Source organism: Acromyrmex echinatior, chromosome 17 (genome assembly GCF_024713525.1).
Source record: "Acromyrmex echinatior isolate Ae372 chromosome 17, ASM2471352v2, whole genome shotgun sequence".
Lineage (NCBI taxonomy): Eukaryota > Metazoa > Arthropoda > Insecta > Hymenoptera > Formicidae > Acromyrmex > Acromyrmex echinatior.
Window position 1 is genome coordinate 7,745,966 of NC_141868.1, and position 19,450 is coordinate 7,765,415.

Genomic DNA, 19,450 nt, shown 5'->3' on the forward strand with positions numbered 1-19,450 from the left:
TATATTACATTCAAATATGTTAAAAAATTCAACACAAACAAGAATAGAAAATGGACCGTTTCCAAATATATAATATTTTTTTGTTAGAGTGTTCTTCGTACTGATAAAGTGAACTGTAATCCCACAACGGTTTCACATAAAGAAATTTTGATTTCTACCTGATCATAATAGCTGTCTATGTCCGTCTATTGCAACTTGTTAAACTTTCTTCACGCGAGTCTAAAGAATAATTAGTGTCATCGGAATCATCCGTATATATTTATATAGGAATATACATTTACATTTCTCTTTAAGGTTTAACTCTTTCGCAATCCGCACATGTGATTGGATAGCTTTGCTGCTTATTCAATAGATAAAATTTATCAAAAGATTGTCCTATATGCAAACGGTCCTATATGCAAAAATATCACTAAATACATGCATAATAAAAAAGAAACATCAATTATATGCATTATTAATTTTTACTATATTTTTTACTTTCTATAAGATTTTTCTACTTATTATTATTATCCTGGTTCGACGCCAGTATCAACAAAATTTTTTATAACAATTTGTACATTTTCGGATAAAATCCTGAAAACAAAATTATATTGTTTTATTTACCTTTTTTTTTTAATTATATATTAATGTAGAATACTAAAAATTACAAAATGCGATGTTATGTTCTAACTTATTTTTTTGTGCATTTATATATTATATAAAGTTTTGTCATATTATACTTAATGAATAAATATTTATTTATATTTAAAATATTTGATATCACAATTTAAGATATGTATGTGTAAGCATATAAATATTATATAATATACTATGATATACCAGATATTGCATAATATCAATTGTAAATTAGATTATTAATATATAATTATATATATTTGTAAATATTGCAATAACAAATTAAATTTTATGAGTGGCAAAATGATGGTATAGATCTTGTTCTTATATTTTTGTCATTAATCTTTAATTATTTGTGCACCTGTATCTTTCGGTGAGTAATCTTTAGTTGTAAAAATATTTCCAACTCCTACAATTAGATAGAAATGCTTATTATCAATCTTAATACCCCAGCTTGTCTTATTTGCATACATGATTTATCTATTTAAATTAATTATATTAATTTTTTCTATAAAACGTACATTTTATTTATTTTTGACTTTTTGCAAACGGCTTTTTCCCATATCTATCATATAAGGACAGTAGTAAATTTGACTTTCTCTTATTAGATACGTGAAATTCCTCCTCAAACGCATCATATCTAAAAATAGAACCTTATACGTGAAAGCTGAAAGCACTTGAATATTTGTGTATTTAAATTATTTATTTTTCGTTCTGAATGTACTACAAAAAAAAAATAGATATTATAAAGCCTTGTATCCTTCATGTGTCAGAAATTGATTCGAAATCTCGGCTGAAAAAAGAATCGATCAATCGCATTAACATTGTGACTGAATCCGTCCAATCAGAACTGTGATGTGTAAGTTCGATATTATATCCCAGAGTTCCGATTGGACGGCTCGTTATTCCCTGTTGCCTTTAAGTCTTTAGTGTTTGTAAAAGTACGTGTGAGGAATGCAAACATTACAGAAATCAAATTTAGAGACTCTACTGTACTGCCCTCTGACAAAGTGGATGTAAACTACATAGCAACGTTCACTTTTCAAAATGGACGATGTACCATAAGAGAAGTGGACATTGCTATGTAGTTTACATCCACTTTGTTAGAGGGCAGCGGTTACAGATTTTGAGCCGTCATGTCCTCTCTCAAGTTTCTCTCTGTATATACATGCATTCGCCTATCTAGATTGCGTCTATAATCTATGGTGAAGATGGAATGGCAATTGACACATGGCAGTTGGGTAGTTGGCACTTTGTTGTATTTCGCGGGAGGATCAAACATTTCCTCTCTTTCTTACTTTCTCTGTCTCTTACTGTCATTGTAGTTCAATGTTTTGCGAACAGTTGTCAGAATCTGATGTGATTTTTTTCAAATCCCTTTTACAGCTAATGCGTCGATGCTTATTAGAGTACTGGTGGAATTGCAAGTATGTCGCGAGTATCGGATAGAATTTCTGGCATTTTGAAGCTAGCAGATAGCTCAAAAGTGACTGATAGAAAGGTAATCGTTATTAATCAATCGTTATTAATCGTTGTTTTTATGTCAGGAATCTGATTCGTCTTGTGTTTTTGATTAAATTCAAAATTATTCAATCTTCGATTTGGTGATCGGTGTAAAATAAATAGAAATTATCTTATTCGCAGAAATTCGCAGATTATCTACAACAGGCCTGTCCAATTTGAACGCTGGAGCCAAAACGCAAAGCCATCGACGCAAAAAAATTTAATGTAAAATTTAACGAGATTTCATGGTCTGTAAAGTGTTGATGATAGAGCGTCGCTCAGACGCGTATCAACACTTTACAATCTCTGAAATCTTACCCATATTGATTTTTTTACATCAATAGCTTTGTTTTTTGGCTCCACAGCTCAAATTGGACAGGCATGATTTACAAAGTAGTCCCAATAAACTTGATTTTGACGTATGTACAGGATGTTTCAAGTCAATTGCCTTTATTTACAAAGCTATATTGATAAAGGAATCTAAGGTCTATTTTTTTTTCTATTTTATTTCTACACAGAACTATACTAGCATTTGCCAAATATCAAACACCTATCTCACTTTAGGTTTTATTTTTCCAAAAATGTACGCTAGTTCAGCCATAAAAAACAAGTTAAAAGCATCTGTTCTAAAATATATATATCAACTATATATTAATATACAATCCTTTTACTTCCATTATTTCTTGTGTGTCAAAGGCCTGTTAACTTTCAGAAATTTGTATCTGAATTAAAGGATTTATATCAAAATGATGACGCTCTCACAGAGATATGCCAGAATACCAAGAGCAAAGCTTCAGGAAAGGCCAACTGGCACTGTATTATATCCACAGTTCACAAGCTAGTTACTGATGTAAGGAGAATCATATTGAAATCTATATACAAAACAGTTCCAATATTTTGTATGTTATATATTTTTGATTTCATTTATTTTTGATGATATTGTTTGAATAATAATAGGAGGCAGAGAAGCCTAGTAAAGAGACAAATGCTAAGAGTAGTGAAAGGCAATCTATCTGTGACCTGGTGAAGGATACAATTCGCCGAGCCAGCGAGAAGTCAGCTGACCTTTTGAAAAGCAGCGATATAATCTCTAGAATATTGCAGATATTAGACTCTAAGGTCTATGTGCATTATCAGGATACTTATCTAGGGATATTAGTAAAGTATATATTGCCCAAAAGTATATATCACAGAAATATTATGCCAGAGCAATGGAGGGAACTATTGAAAGTTTGCACCAAGCTGTACAAAAAGGCACATCTCCAAAGCCATATTGTGTTAGACGCGTTGCAGATGATTGTTGATTATTCTTTCTTACATACGAATTTATTTTTTTATGTAAAAGATTTATTATTGTTTCTGGGTGCGTTGAACTTTCAAATTATTCCGAATTAAATATTTTATGTTTATATTTTACAAAATATTTTAAATATTTTTTTTATATTTATAAACAGAGTTGTGGTCTATATGACTTAAAATTGATTCAAAGTAAATTTATTTTACGTTTTAGAAAATGACGTTTTAAAAGATGTGAAAGCAAACAACGAGCAGTTGACAGAGTCTTTCTATAAACTGAGTAACAGTGTATGCAGACAAATCATCACAGAATCCAGAATCACGCTCTGCAAGTTTAGTGAGAGCATATTGATGAATATCTTATGTTTGAATAGCTCTGAGGAAAAGTATAGGCTGCTGTTGATCTTCCTACAGATTCATCATCCAGAAGGTATCTCGAGGCATGATGATGGTGCTTTTGCATTTGATTGGAATGAATGGAGAAAATTGCTACGTAACATGTATCTGCTTGTCCAGGAGAATTGCAAATTGGACGTGCAGTGGCGCAGTTTCATCCAATTTGCTAGTGAAGGTGCTATTTTTTAACACACAAATATACTTAACATACGCTTTAAATAATAGTAAAAAATATTAATTATTTGTCTACGTCAATTATTTTATTAATTGTACAGATAAATGGCTTTCTTTTTAGCAGCAATTAAATTCTATTCTATAAATTAAAAACTTTACTCTAAATGCCATTATATTGAATTCTTTGCAAAGAATATAACATAAATGTAAATTCTGAATAATTAATAATTCTCTAACAATACATACATTCTCGGAATTGATTGTTAACAATCATATTACTATTTTAATGTCTCGTTAAATATTTATAAAAGATTTGATTTAATAACTGATTGTATAACTAATTGTATATACTTAATGATTTAATTAATGATTTAATTAAAAGAATAATAAATTATCAATTTAAAAAAACAAACATTATATATTTTTTTGCAGTCATAAAACAGATAATGGACAGCTCAATAAATTCTACTAGCTCTCTCGATAGTCCTTATTCTCAATCAACCAAACGCAGACGAACAATGAATAGAATTGAGAATATTGTTGACCTGATAACGAACAGCAGCCCCGAGGAAGTGTGGTCATTGTTAAGAATTCTGACAGAAACCCTAAGGAAATATCCACAGTGTCTGAGATCGCAAGATCTCGCACCTTTGCTGCAACATTTAACGGAACTTGCTGTGTCTCGAGATGAGTCTATCATGAACAATTTGTATAATCTAGCTGCTATTCTCATGGAAATTGAGATATCTAATGGAGAGGAAATACAAGATGCCACAATTCACTGGAACAAGATCTGGGATATGTTACTTAGGTACACGCCAATTTAAATTTTATTATATTAATTTATTTATATAAATTAGTTTAGAATATTAAGTAATTTTTCTATTAAAAAACTTAGTTTTTATTTTTTACTAAAACAAACTTAAGAAAATTGTGTAGGTGTTGTCTATAAATACTTTTTAGGTATGTAACATTTAATTCCAACATTTGTTTACATTGATATTGTTGCATTTTATAATTAAGGAATTTTGTAATTGCAACAAGATTATCCTTGCAGATCTCTAGGAGCGAACCAAAACGAGGAATCGGGCCATTCATTGATCCGCTGTTTCATAAGGTATAATAGACTGCCAAACGCAAACGCTCTTCTCAGGTTGTACCTGACCAAGGCGATTCGTTGGTCGCCGAATAGTGTACATACATTGCGACGACTGTGCGAGCGTGTCTCTCTACCAGTGGACGCGACTACATCGGTGCTAGATTCGTCGCCCTCGATGATGATGGCGCCAATTTGTGATAGGACGCGCCTTCTAGAGTGGCTGCTAAACATTCCAGACCATACATGGCAGAAGCTTGTGATGCGATTGTCCATCGAGGTTGTCGAGGACATCTGCGAATTATCAGTGAATCTCATTCTGAAATCTCGTTATAGACAAAATATTAAGACTGAGCAGAAATCCTTGCAGAACCATGAGAAAGCGCGCGTGATCACTTTTGTGCCTCATCAAGACATTCAGTCAACAGAGCTTCCGCAACTCTGTCATGCGTTCTTGACGTTTAAGATAGCGTTGTCGGTGAATTCGAAGAACAAACTTATCGAACAAGATTCCGGGATGATACCTGACACTAGAAATCCTGTCTCCTACGTACAGGAAGTATTTAACTTCCTTATGAAGCAAATGCACAAGATTATTCAAGAGGATGGCTCCAATGACGAGAATAGAAATACACGTGAAATCTATGTCGTACTGATGAAGTTCACGTTTCTGGCAAGATTATTGTCCATTCTGAAGCAACAGAATATTTTCACGACGAAGGATATCGCTGGCTACTGCCCACTGATCGATGCAATGGAGAAACAATTGAATGACAGCTATGAAGTTTTGACGAAAATTGATTGGACTAGGTACGAGTTTTAATAAAACGAAAAAAGTTTTTTTATTTTTTCTCTTTTTAAATACTATTAAGGAATCATTCAATGCTTTTGTACTTCCAAATTTTACAATTAGGCTATACTGGACTTAGCAGAACTGCACTTAAGCTTGAATTGTTTTTTTTTATTTTTTTTTTTATTTAATATTCTGAATTCTTACAAATGTGCTGAATATTTTTGTTACATATGTTTCCTCGCAGGTGCAAAAATATATTTCTGCTAAGGATAACCAGAGCATTGAGGATGCTTTATGGAGCAACCTACGATACAGAAATTGCTAAAATAATTGTCTCTGCGTCTACAATGGACATGATCAAAAACATATTCGATCTATTGAATCAAGACGACAATTGTAATTACGATTGTAATGAAGATCCTAACACTTATCAGGTAAACAAAGAAATTAACTTGTTTTTGTGTAACAAAGAAATTGTTTTTAACGATTGTAACATGTCATCGTCATTTCAGGGAAGACGCAAGCGGAACGCCAGCATGTATCTGGAGACATCAGACCCAAAGCCAAGCCATCCGCGTGAGGGCATGATTCATCTGCAGATCGTAGAAGCCTTATCATCTTTCTGCGCTTTACACATCGACGCAAATCACAGCAAGTCCACGTTGCAGAAAAAGATGATGCATAACTTGCTGACTATGCAGCAGGACTTCATAAGCTATGTGGATTCCAGAATGTCACTGTTGATCCTCGAGTCGCTCATTGCACGCGATCACAACGAGATCCAGCGCGAATGCGCGGATACGCCGTTAGAATTTCTGCTGGAAGTATGCCAGAAAGGTTGCAAAGATGAGGAATCGTTGCGACAGCTATTAAATCTGCTACCATACTTCTTTGAGTACGCGATTAAATATGATTATTCGCCCAAAACGTTCGTCCATGCGCTCGAACAGCTCCATAAGCGCATTTTTAATCGTAACTGTAGTATTCTTGTGCATACGAGTTACATGAAGTGCGTATGCAGTTTCATACGGATTGATCCGAACTTCTCCTGGAGTAGCGTTTACATTTCCGATGATGACATTTTGGCAATACTGGACAGCATCCTCAATTACATTGGTGATACACTCTTTGTACTCCGGTCGCAAGCAGTGCAATGTCTGCAAGAGATTCTATCCTTCAGAAATGTCGCTCATAAATGGAAGGAACTTATTTTCGTCAAGGTGGAGAAAACAGTGTTCGAGCTGCTCGATGAGGCGGAGCAGTCGAATTCCAACTTACAGAAGTATAAATATTATTAATAGAGTCTAAAAGAAACATATAGATTTGATACCAGTATTAAAATAAAGTAGATAGCAATTTTATAAAAACTTATAATATTTATACAGCATGAAAATTTATCTTAGAATTTTTATATGAATTACTCACAGAAATATTGAGAAAGTCTGAGAAAAATTCTAGAACAGCTGTAGACTTTCTTAGTACTTTGAAAAGTATTCCAATTTGCATTAAAAAATCTGAGAAATTTTCTAAAAATTATTAACTCATTCAGAAATTCTGAAAAATTTTTAAATTGACATAAAATTTTGAAAAATTATATGAAAAATACTTCAAATTTTCACCAGAGCAATTTTTAATATTTGCGCATGATTCAAAGGAATACATAATAATGTTGTTCCTCGAATAGCACTAGTAATTCTTTTTTTTTTTCATTTTTGTGAAATAGCAACAGTTTAAGAGAAAGTCAATTGCAAGATGAAAAGGAGACCAGGACAGTAACCGCGTTGATCGCGTTAGCCTCTGTGGCATGCGCCAGTGGAGTTCTTCAGGGTCGCGCCCTGTGTGCGATATTGCGATTAACAACGGAAAAGCAAGTGAATTTACAGACGGTACGGAAGGTTCTCTTGGTGGCGACGCAGCACACGACGACGTATATGTCGCTCCTTGAAGATAATTTAAATTATCTGTTGACTTCTTGGATCGAGGATGCGCATTGTCAATTGCAAAACTTTCCATGGATGCTTATGGGTAAGAATATATTCGTTGATTTAATGCAATTTGATGCAATATTAATACAATAGTGATATTTTAAAATAAAAAATTCAATTATTTGTACTAATACAACTTAGTACTAATATTATGACAAAACAAATTTTTTTATGGCGTCTGACATATCTACTAATGATACAAATAAATAATTTTTTTATTACATTTTTATAAGATTAAAAAATATGACATTTACAATATATAACATAAATTAATCTTTAATATAAGCACTATAAATTGAATCAAATTTATTATTATTATATTATCAATAGGATGCGAGGCTATCGACGAATTCTTTAGAAAGAATATTAACTACATCGTCCCGGTTCTACTACGCACTTCGGACATCGAAGAGACCGTGTCTTTTTGTGTGAATATCAATGTGGACTTCAATAAAGTCTTCGAGGATGTCTTCCCATTCTGCTTCGTGTGGCTGATATCGCGCGCCATTGTATTCGATACTGACACAATGCGCAAGTTGATAAATAACACGGACGAGTTCGCAAACACGAAAAAATTCAGTCAGCTATTCCGTTCTCGCTTGCATGACGTTCTTGTAGAACTAATACGGCGGCTACATGATGAAGATGACTTTAAGAAAATTCTTTCGATCTCATTTACGTGCTTTCCGGCGACGGATCCACCGCATTTCTCACGAGCTGTGCTGGATCTGTGCTTTGATTATCTAGAATCGGTTCATTCTCTAAACACACATATGCTGGTCGAACAACAACCGGCGACGCTGCAAAAAACATTGTTGCGGCTTGCAAGCGCTGTACACTCATCACGCTCTCGTGAGGGTAAGCTCAAGCGGCTGCATCAGTACGCATACTTCTGCTTACGGCTAACACATGACCTCTCGAAGTCTGTCTTCAATGAGATGGCCGCGTTTCTGATCCGAGATGTGTGCTACAGTTTATTGCATCTCACCAGGAATGGCGGTGATGGCGACGAGACGCTCGTCGCAGCATGCTGCAAATTCCTGGACTTGTTCCTAAGACAAGCGCTGCCCGCGAGAGCCACAGAGGTCCAAGACGTCCTCCGGTTTATCGTGGCAAATTTGATCGGCCTAGCGCAATCGAAAAATAGCAGCATCAGCGAGATGGCTGCGAGTCTACTTAGATTTCTCGTAGTGGAGCAAAGAAATGTACTACGAGAGGCCATCGCAAAACTCGGCTCGTTCCCAAATCACGAAGTCTTCAAAGATGTAAGAGAAACTCATAACACTATCAGATTGGACGACGGATCTGCGCTGTGCCTTGAAAGCGAGCTAGAACGTTTCCTGGACGCTATAAGTGAAGAAAACGCCGAGTGCACCTTGGAAGATCTCGCGAATTTCACGCAGCAGTTATCGATGAGAAAAAGTGAACTGCGAAAATTACATCAAAAGTCGCAGAGTCCTTATCCTGAGAATGGTGCTAACATCCTGCATCGGTTGATATTCAGGTAAACTTGCATTTTATTCAAATTAATATTACATATACGTTAATATTAATATTATATTATATTATATTATATTATAATATATATAGTAATATTATTTAATTTCTTTCCTTTTTTCTTATTTTCTTTAATTTTTATTTTATCATTATTATTTATTTTATCATTATTATTTTATCACATAGAATAACTGTCCTTATTAGTGTGCTTTTGTATTTCAATAAGCCATAAAGAAAACACACGAATAAATAAGAAAAATTTTTTTGTTAAGTTAAATTATTAATGTATACGATATCTCAAAGATAATATTTTATTTTTTAACTATTAAAATATTTTAAACATTTTTCGAAAAATATGAGGAATTTATGTGAATCCAATAATATGTATTGCAAGATTTTAAGCTTATCCCTATTAGTGTGCTCTGTATTGGATCTGAAAACATTGTGTTGTGAATGTATATTGAAATAAGTATAATTGAAATAATAATTTATATAATATTAACTTAAACAATTAACTTAAATTTATTACCTGTTTTAATAACTGTACGTTAAAATGAGTTAAATACGGATAGGACCACAAATTGAGGACACATTAATAGGGCCATCATCACATGAAAAACTTACTAATAGGGATAAAAATAAAAACATGTTTTTTATTTTTATCAAAAACAAAATATTAACATTTTTTAGATTAAAGGAATATTATAAGAAAAAGAAATAGTTGAAAAAGCGATATTGATTGCAAGCAGATAAAATTAAAGTTACAATATTTAATAATTAATTCGATAATAAGCAAATTGGCCAAAAGACACATCAATAGGGACAGTAATATTTTTAAAATTCACTCCTCAGACTCATCAGACTAACAGAATCACCTAATCCGCGCGTGTCGATGGAGGCAATGAAATGCTTTGGCGAACTAGGCCCGATGGACTCCACAATGGCTCTGCAACCAGCTGGAAGTTTCGTCCGAGAAGCAGACTGTGCAATAGAGGCTTTGACCTATCGATCGGTTGCGATGTTGACAAGTTTTCTCGTGGAAAATTCAGTAGAACTTCGGAAGGTAATTTTTTATTACATAATAATAATTAAGTCTCGTGTTATCTCGAATCTCTATTGCATTGTGATATCCTAAGCGAAAACTAAAATTTTGGTAAAATAATTTCTTAATTTAGTATATAAGTATAACATTTCTTAAAAAAATTGTTTTTTGTCTTAAAATAAATAATATACGTATTAACTGTATTTAAGGTGAGCGCTGAAGCCCTTTATGCGGTGCTGTCGACCTCCAACGGTCGAAAACTATTTGATCTCAAATATTCAACAGACTTGTCGAACATCCTCGAATGCACATCTCTGAAGATTGATTATATTCGACCGTTTGCTCGCGGCCGTTGCGTCAGACAGACATCCTTCAGTGTGGACACTGCAAGATTTCGCGTTGTTATGAATCCAGAAAACGAGCTGTGGACGATCCAGAACAACGAGAATTACGCCGAGTGGATCATTAAAGTCACCTGCAGCGTCGCCGAATGCTTCACAGACTCCTATTTGGAAAGCTTCCTGTCCGTTTGTCGACTCAGCGTTGAATTCTGCGAACTGATTTTACCAAGAATCATTTACCTCGTCATTCATGAAAACGATAGATTTATCGATACCATGTGTGATTGCGTTAATCAATTTTTTAGGTATTATTAATTTATTTAAGTATAAATGTTTAAACGACGGAAAATTTAAGAAGTAATTCCAGGTGTTTACTATCTAGAAAAACTTGAAATTTTCAAGGAATTTCTCTTTACCTTTGAAAATCAAGAATTTTTACGGAATTTATTGGAAATCAGAGAAATTTTGGAATTGTACTTAAATTAAAATTTTTTAATTGTTTTCATTATTTGAAAGTATTAAAAAATTTTTTAATCTTACATTTGGACTTTTAAACAAAAATACTTTGAAAATCTGAAAATTCTCAGGGAATTTTTTACAAGATTTCAGTAAACGTCTTATTTAATATCGTGAAACAATAATTCATAATTCATATCAATTTATATCAATTAGGCAACACTTTGCAATCAATGAAGCGGAGACTACCGCATCGCCGACGTCGAAAGGTGATAGTTGCGACCAGAAGATCGTACGTTGTATGTTGGACGTGGTGAATCACATACGCGCTCAACTGCCGGATGGCGCGACGTTAAGACTCGATTACGTCTTCCTAGCCAGAGCGGCGCACAAGTGCTCCGCATACTATACAGCGTTGCTGTTCGCGCAACTCGCTTGTGGGTCAATCTCGACGGACTATCCGGATTTCAGCAGTGATCCAAGAATCAACTACATTTATGAACGCCAGCCAGAAATCGGCCGAGTGCTGCAAAACATCATGCTGGATACCTACTTGAACATTAGCGATCCGGACGCCGGAGTTGGATTGTCGCACGTGCTTGATCATGATTCTCGTGTGCAATATTACGCCCGTACCAATCGCTGGGATGAGGTCATGCTCGCGCTGGACATCGAGTTGTCCCATCACAATTACTCGCTGTTAGCAAACGCTAGGATGGAGATGGCAAACGCGCTACATCGCTCAGGACTGCAATTTCTCCAGTGGCAATTTCTGAGTGGTAGCCTAGACGATAAATTTAGGTGAATTATGTATATATAATATATATTATAATTATTAAGAATTTGCAGATAAAAAAGTAAGTATATTAGTTCATTTAATAACTTGAACATAAAATATGAATTTTACAAAAAGCTCGTGTGATTTGCTAAACTATAAATAAATAATGAGGTATGTAAACGAACAATATAACATCTAATATTTATTAATACAATTCTATTATAATCATTCGATTTATCTAAAAAACGTTCCGACTTTTACTCAGTCTTCAATTATTCTACCTAATATGTTTCCTTATTATATGATTATATTAATTAATTGTTAAACAATGACTACATACGCTTATATTAATGTTATTAAATTTGGTTGTTAGTAAATTTGGTGACAATTAGCATTATCAATTTTATGCACTTATTAATGTGTGAATCCATATGTGAATCCGAGTTTCCAAACTTGTATGTTATATTATATTCACTTCATATAAATTTCATGGCATTAATATAAACGTAATTAATGTTTAATTAATGTCTAATTAATGTTTAACAAATTGATTGATATAGTTGTATAGTAGGAAAACATATTAAATAGAATAACTAAAGAAGGTTAAATAAAAGTCGAAACATTTTAGATAAATCGAATGATTGTAGTAGAATTATATTAATAAATATTAGATGTTATATTACTTGCTATATAGCCTCATATTCAGTTGTAGTTAAGCATAAAAATTTATAAACGAATTTCTTTCTTTAGTTATGAGTGCGCCTGGAGACTCAGCAAATGGGATCTACCTGTCAATGACGCCACCGTCACCAATTATAATGATTTCCAATCTCAACAGTTACGAATGGAGTCACTGGAGAACGCGTTCCATGTTCACCATTACCACGCACTGAAATGCTTCCACGAGAACGACCGTCAAGGTATTGATCGGGCGATTGAATGCGGTCGCATGAGCGTGATACGCGAATTACGAGTGATCAGCTCTGAGAGTAGCAAGATCGTCAATCAAAAGCTATCACAACTGCGGATGTTGCGTGAAATTGAGCAACTGAGCTGGGCAGCTAATTCTTCGGAAAAGAAGTATCCGGAGATTTTGCGACGCTGGAACGAACACAATATCAGTTTGATCGGTCAGTTCGAGCACGTGGAGCCGATCCTGTCGCAGCGTATCACCATGTTCCGCATCCGTGAGTCTCTGCGGACGAATGCAGACGTGCAGAAAGCATTTTTTGATACTTGCCTGGACTTGGCAAAGGTCGCGGAAAGTCAGGGTAATTTCTCAGTGGCTACCCGAGCGTTGAGACCTCTTGAGTTGCATCAAAATTTGTCCACAAATCTGAAGAACCAACTGCTGTATCAAGAATCACTCTTGACGTGGATGAAAGGCGAGCAAGTAATAGCGCGTCATCTGTTACGGAGCCTAATCGAGAAGAAGGATCCAAAACCAAGTCTAAAAGCTAAGGCTCTGCGAGTTTATGGTGATTGGATGGCGGAAACTAAATCCGAAAATCCTCAGGCAGTAATACAAAAGTATTACTTAGCGTCCATTGAGATCAGCGAAGCTATCGACGAGCAAACATCCGATGTTGTCGAAAATTTACATGACACACAGGTAGGAGGATAAATATATACAAAGTATCGGTATTGAAAAATTGCATGCAACTACAGTATAAATCGACTTACATTATTACCTATAAGAATTCAAGTAAAGAAATATAGAGACAAAATTTATAGACTCCTTAAATTAATATAATGAAAATATAACAAGCAAAATACAAATAGGCATTAGGAGTCAACGGTGGATTATATTGCGCAATGCTAACTAATAACTGTTATATATATAATATAATAATATATATAATAATTTTATATAATAATTTGTTATATATATAATATATAACAAATTCAATTTGTACGTTTTGGCTCACTTTTTGAGCCATAAAGCAATAAAAAATTACCGCTTATTGCACTATAAAATCTGTCGAACTGCGTCTCGAACAATCATAGTTCTGACCTCCAATATGAAGATTACTATAATTTGTGTAATTAATGCTAGCCAGAAACTCACCCCATCTCTAACAACGATCCATGCATGCGGATCCAAGCATCGTCAATCCATTAAAAAATCACAATGTCAAAGTTAGATTAAAAAATAATTTAAGTAACATAAAAGAGAATCATGTTCATATTGATGTTAGTAACATAATAATTGTTGAATACAAAAAGAGATGTGTCGCGCAAACAAAGCATATCGGTTAATGATAAAACTAAACATATAACTTGTTGAGAATTTTTATGTAACCATTTAATGCCTCAGTGTCAGTTTGCATATTAAGATCATTGGATTTAGAGCATCTCCGACATATATATCCGACATATAATTTGCTTATTATAATTTCTCTCAGAATTCTCACATTCAAAGTCATGATTGCAATTCACTATAATCTGTGATAACTGAACGAGTGTTGATTCCTAACGCTCATTTATATTTTGCTGTTATATATTCATTGTATTATCTATAAGTTTTATTTTCTCTTCATTTTTTAAATTTGCATTTACTATTGTCTATTTTTATACTTCCGAAAATTTTAAACTCCGTTCTATTGAAATTATCAACATTACAAATGTATTTTTGAAGTTATTCTACTTAAATTTTCAGTTTTATTTTTGTTTTGTGTGCATTTATCTTCTCAATTAATTAACTCAGTAGAAAGAATTTTATTTATTTTGGTATATTTTATGTTTTTCATTATAGGCTGCACTGGCGCGTTTTGCTGATACACAATACCAACAAATCAGCACGTACATGAATTCGCCAACATATGAAGCACTGAAGGAATACGCTTGTAGCAGTACAGATAAAGTAGACCACGCGAAGATGATGAGCAATCAGTACTTCAAGCGCGCCGTGATAATCAGTCAAAAGCAATCGACGAATGACGCGGCCGAGCTGAAGAACATCGAACAGGAGAAGCGTAATTATCTCGCGCAAGCTTTGAAATACTATCTAAGGACGCTGCGCAGCAGTGAGAAGTACAACCTGCTAATCTTCCGACTGGTGGCACTCTGGCTAGACAATATGTGCGACGATGAGGTGAACGAGCAACTACTGGACGAGCTGGATACTATACCCTCGTTCAAGTTTGTGCCGCTGGTGCCTCAGTTGGCTGCTCACATAAGCAATGATATCAGACAGCAGTATGGCTTCTCCGCACGAATCTTCCGGATCCTCGAACGATGCATTCTGGAACATCCATATCACACATTGCCTGTGGTTCTGGCGCTGAAGAACTTGCACAGCGACGACGAGTACGAATCGGATTCGACAGGTGCGAAGAAGGAAGAGCGTCGCGTATTAGGCGCCAAGAAGCTTCTTAGCCGGTTAGCTGACTCTTCCGTGCGAACAATCATTCACGAAATGGAAAACTTATCGCGGGCATTGTTGAGTCTTGCCTATTGGCAACCCAAGGGCAAGTGCTATTCCAATAGACGCTATGCGATACCACGAGAGCAGCCAATATCCAAGGTATTTTTTAAATTATTGTTTAGACACTTGAACAACATTCTTATAGAACACACTGCTGAAGTTGTTCACATTGATTTTGGTGTGGCTTTTGAACAGGGCAAGATCCTATCCGTTCAAATTATTTACACTGCTTTCGAAAAGCAGTATAAATAATTTAAGCTCTGAAGAATATAAATCAAAAGAATATAAAAATTCTTTGGGAAGAATAATAACTATAGATCACGATGCAAAATCTGATTCCATATCTAATCGATTCCAATCGATTTTGTAGATCAAGAACTTGGACAATGTTCTTCTACCAACTATGAGTCTACCTGTGAGACCGTCGGGCAATTACGACGACATAGTCGGCGTAAGGTCATATCAGGATTCCTGCGAATTCGTCGGTGGCGTGAACATGCCTAAAAAGATTATCTGCATCGGCACCAATGGCGTGCAACGCCGGCAATTGGTCAAGGGGAAAGATGACCTTCGGCAGGACGCAGTGATGCAACAAGTGTTCACTGTGATGAATACTCTGCTGTGCACGTGTAAGGAGACGCAACGGCGGAATCTACGTATCAGAACGTACAAAGTAGTGCCGCTGACGCAGAGATCGGGCGTACTAGAGTGGTGCGACAACACGGTACCCATCACGGTAACCTTGGTAGGCAGTTCTGACAAGCCAGGTATGCACAAGAAATATTATCCGCGTGGCCTGTCTGCGGAAGCGGCAAGAGATAAGATGAAGAACGTCGCGCAAGAATCAAACGAGGTAAATGATAGCTAAAAATTTCTCCGTTATTCCCAATCCATTACTAATTATGCTAGGCTTTTATCAAAATATAAATTTTATTTACAATATATTTTGTAAAATATAATTTTAATAAACATTTTTCTTAAATCTTTTGATTTAATATTTACTTTAACGTTTGAAAGTTCAATATTTTTAAAGAGATTAAGGGCCGGTTGTTCTATCTTTATCTTTATAAATGGTAATTTACTTATTGGATAAACAAAAGAGTAAAAGAGTAAAACATAAGAGAGTAAGAGAGTAAGATAGTGAGCTGAAAGGTTTTACCGAATTGTATAAATATAATTTTAACATTAATAATTTCTCTAAGAAAGTATTAATATTTTAATTAAAATTTTATTATAATTACAGATTAAAGTTGAACTTTTAGATATCAATTTTCGAAATTTTATTTTTGAACCTTTAGCTCTTTATCTTTTATCGATCTTTCCGTCTGTATAGATGAAATTGAGAGTCTTTCTTGATTGCTGCAAACGTATGAAGCCAGCGTTCCATCATTTTTTCGAGGAGAAGTATCGATCACCTGAAACCTGGGTCGAGAGGACTCTTACATACACACGCAGCGTCGCCACCACGTCTATCGCGGGTTACATTCTGGGCCTCGGCGACAGACATCTGAGCAACATCCTTATAGACGAACACACCGCTGAAGTTGTTCACATTGATTTTGGTGTAGCTTTTGAACAGGGCAAGGTCTTACCCGTTCCCGAGACAATTCCTTTTAGGTGATATTATCGTACGAATTAATTCGCCTTCGAAAAGCATTAAAGGATTATTTTATACCTAATAATAAGTTAAATGAGACCGTAATGCGAATAATACAAATAAGTAAGAAGCGCCAAATTCAGTCAGTTCTTTTCAGATTTTGGTGCCTAATAATATTTCTATGTAATTTTAAGATGGTTAAGAGCATGTTTATTGAATTGATGGTCAATACAGATTGTGTTATTTCAGTTTGAATTTATATTATTGACTGCGTTTCAAGTACGTAATCGGCGCGTAGTTCATTTACCTGAAAGATGTATTTAAATTTTACATAGAAATGTTAGACATCAGCTTTGACCGTATTTGACGCTTCTTATATCCGTTTCTACTAGTGTAAATTAACTAATCTCGGCTCAATTTATACTCTTTATCATTTTTTAATTTTTAGAACTAGAAAAAGATGAAGAATGATGTTGTACCAAGATTAGTTAATCTATATTGGTAGAAATTATTTAAATTATTTTATTAGAAATCAAATATCCCAAATCAAATATGAGGTTCTAATCTGTCTAATCTTCTCAAAATTTATAATTTTTTTCATTCAAATCGTCCTTATTAACTCGTTGTCCACTTCATTGTAGATTAACCAGGGATATCGAAGTCGCCATGGGTGCCTCGGGCATCGAGGGTACTATGAGGCGTAGTTGCGAAGTGACTATGACAATGCTGCGCGATCAGAGGCAGATTATCATCACTCTCCTTCAGGTTTTGCTATACGATCCACTCTTCACGTGGGCGATCACGCCGGAGAAGGCCTGCAAGATGCAGAGCGATGTAGTAAAGCGTTTCTCAGAAAATAGTGGACGAGGTAAGAGGAATTAATCACGGTTGAAAAAGCAATGAATTAACTCGCAAGACTATCTTAATTAATTATGACGCGAATTAATCCATTAAGTTTTACTTTCTTTAGCACGTGTAGAAACTAACACGATTGCCAAGAGAGCTCTTTTGAGGATCGAACAGAAGTTGCAAGGCACCGAGGATGGTCTGGTGTCCAGTGTTCCCGGACAGGTCGAGAGACTTCTGCAGGAAGCGCGAGATCCTGCGAATCTATGCCGAGTTTACTGTGGCTGGCAACCATATTTGTGAATACCCGGTGAATCGTTCATAGTGTTCATATCCAGTGGATACATCTAGGATAAGTTTTATATGTTATATGTTAATTTATAATGTACATCGAAAGTACCTTTTGTATCGTATTAAATTTTTTATCTTTCATAAAATTTTATCAATGTCCAAGTGTACTCATTTATATTGCAGCGCTTCGGCAAATCGATGTATCGATATATCGCCTTCCCGAATGTAATTTTCCTGCATTCCTGTATTCTGTATCTCGCGCATTCGAAATTTTAAATTCAAATTTTGAACTGAAGTAGGTGAATCTCGAGAAGAGACTGAGTGCAGAAAAGGCGTTATTAAAATTATCAAACGAGAAGCAAATATGAAAAGGACAACGGATGAAAATGAAGCTCCGAGAAACTTTGTCATTCCAGACATACCTGACATTTTCCGAACTTTTAAAGTTCTCTTTTGCGACCTAATAACAGTGTTCGCGTTATATTGATTTCAGAGTGCAAAGGCGTATCGATCTCTTTGATTGTTTATATTGTCAGCGAGAATGATTGTGACGTTGCGGCAACGAGTCGGGTGAGAGTCACACGCGAAGCAGATTAACTGCGATGAGATGACAAAGTCCACACCTCAGCGTTCTTATTTTTGTCATCGAAGAGGAGGAGTGTGCTTCGCTGGCGTTTGCGTCCCACATCCCACCGTGGGTGTAGATGTAGGCATGAGAGTTTATATGAAGATAACAAATCATAATAACTTTATTAAGGTACAAGTATATCTATATAGCACAGAGTAACAGTCGCTATGTTACTCCAAAATTGTTGGAACGTTGCAATGCTGGTACAATGTTGTTAAACATTGCAATATTGTTGGGACGTTACAATACTATTGTAATATTGTTGGAGCGTTGTGATGTTGCTACAATATTGTTGAAACATTCCAATGTTGCTAAAAGATCGCCGCAACATTGCTGGAATTCATGTACTATATGAACGATAAGAGCGATTATACAGACTGGAGCTGCACCTCGAGAGGCAGCAACGATAATTTTATAATTAGCTCAGATCTATATCATTAATAATAGTAATAATAATAATAAATCTTTATTGAATCATAAATATAAGAGTGATTACAAAAAACAGGAAGATCACAGACGGCTGCACCTGAAAAGGTGAGGCAACCGTGTGCCGCTAATGCTATAAGACCAGCTATAATGATAATAATAAAAGTGTAGGTGTAGGTGTGCGGCGTATGTAGCGCGCAACGTCGCCGTCACGTCTCCGCGACTCGTCATCGATTGCGCGCGCGCGCGGGGAATCGCTCGCT

The 19,450-nt window shown here is 35.1% G+C and overlaps 1 protein-coding gene and 2 long non-coding RNA genes across 4 annotated transcripts; 1 reads left to right on the forward strand and 2 right to left on the reverse strand.

The window, feature by feature from the left end:
• Window positions 1–1,798: 1,798 nt before the first annotated feature.
• tefu (Serine/threonine-protein kinase tefu) lies at window positions 1,799–18,279 on the forward strand. 2 transcript variants are annotated; one of them, XM_087415346.1, is made up of 19 exons: window positions 1,799–2,116; window positions 2,831–2,968; window positions 3,076–3,481; window positions 3,629–3,985; window positions 4,417–4,795; window positions 5,042–5,890; window positions 6,118–6,307; window positions 6,386–7,155; window positions 7,597–7,898; window positions 8,189–9,362; window positions 10,208–10,418; window positions 10,607–11,043; window positions 11,411–11,995; window positions 12,723–13,584; window positions 14,728–15,498; window positions 15,770–16,252; window positions 16,733–17,016; window positions 17,638–17,864; window positions 17,952–18,279. In XM_087415346.1, the coding sequence occupies exons 1-19, from the start codon at window positions 2,045–2,047 to the stop codon at window positions 18,143–18,145; spliced, it is 8,691 nt and encodes a 2,896-aa protein (XP_087271472.1). In that variant the 5' UTR covers window positions 1,799–2,044; the 3' UTR covers window positions 18,146–18,279. The 2 variants fall into 2 exon arrangements, with proteins under 2 accessions (XP_087271472.1, XP_011066126.2); XM_011067824.2 differs by having other exon boundaries at window positions 1,800–2,116; window positions 17,967–18,279.
• Window positions 10,411–10,966, reverse strand: LOC147906972 (uncharacterized). Its single transcript, XR_015548065.1, has 2 exons — window positions 10,873–10,966; window positions 10,411–10,781 (listed from the first exon to the last, which is right to left on the reverse strand). It is a non-coding gene; the product is annotated as an uncharacterized LOC147906972 (long non-coding RNA).
• LOC105153143 (uncharacterized) lies at window positions 17,543–19,445 on the reverse strand. Its single transcript, XR_015548064.1, has 3 exons — window positions 18,556–19,445; window positions 17,984–18,450; window positions 17,543–17,811 (listed from the first exon to the last, which is right to left on the reverse strand). It is a non-coding gene; the product is annotated as an uncharacterized LOC105153143 (long non-coding RNA).
• Between the last annotated feature and the right edge of the window lie 5 nt (window positions 19,446–19,450).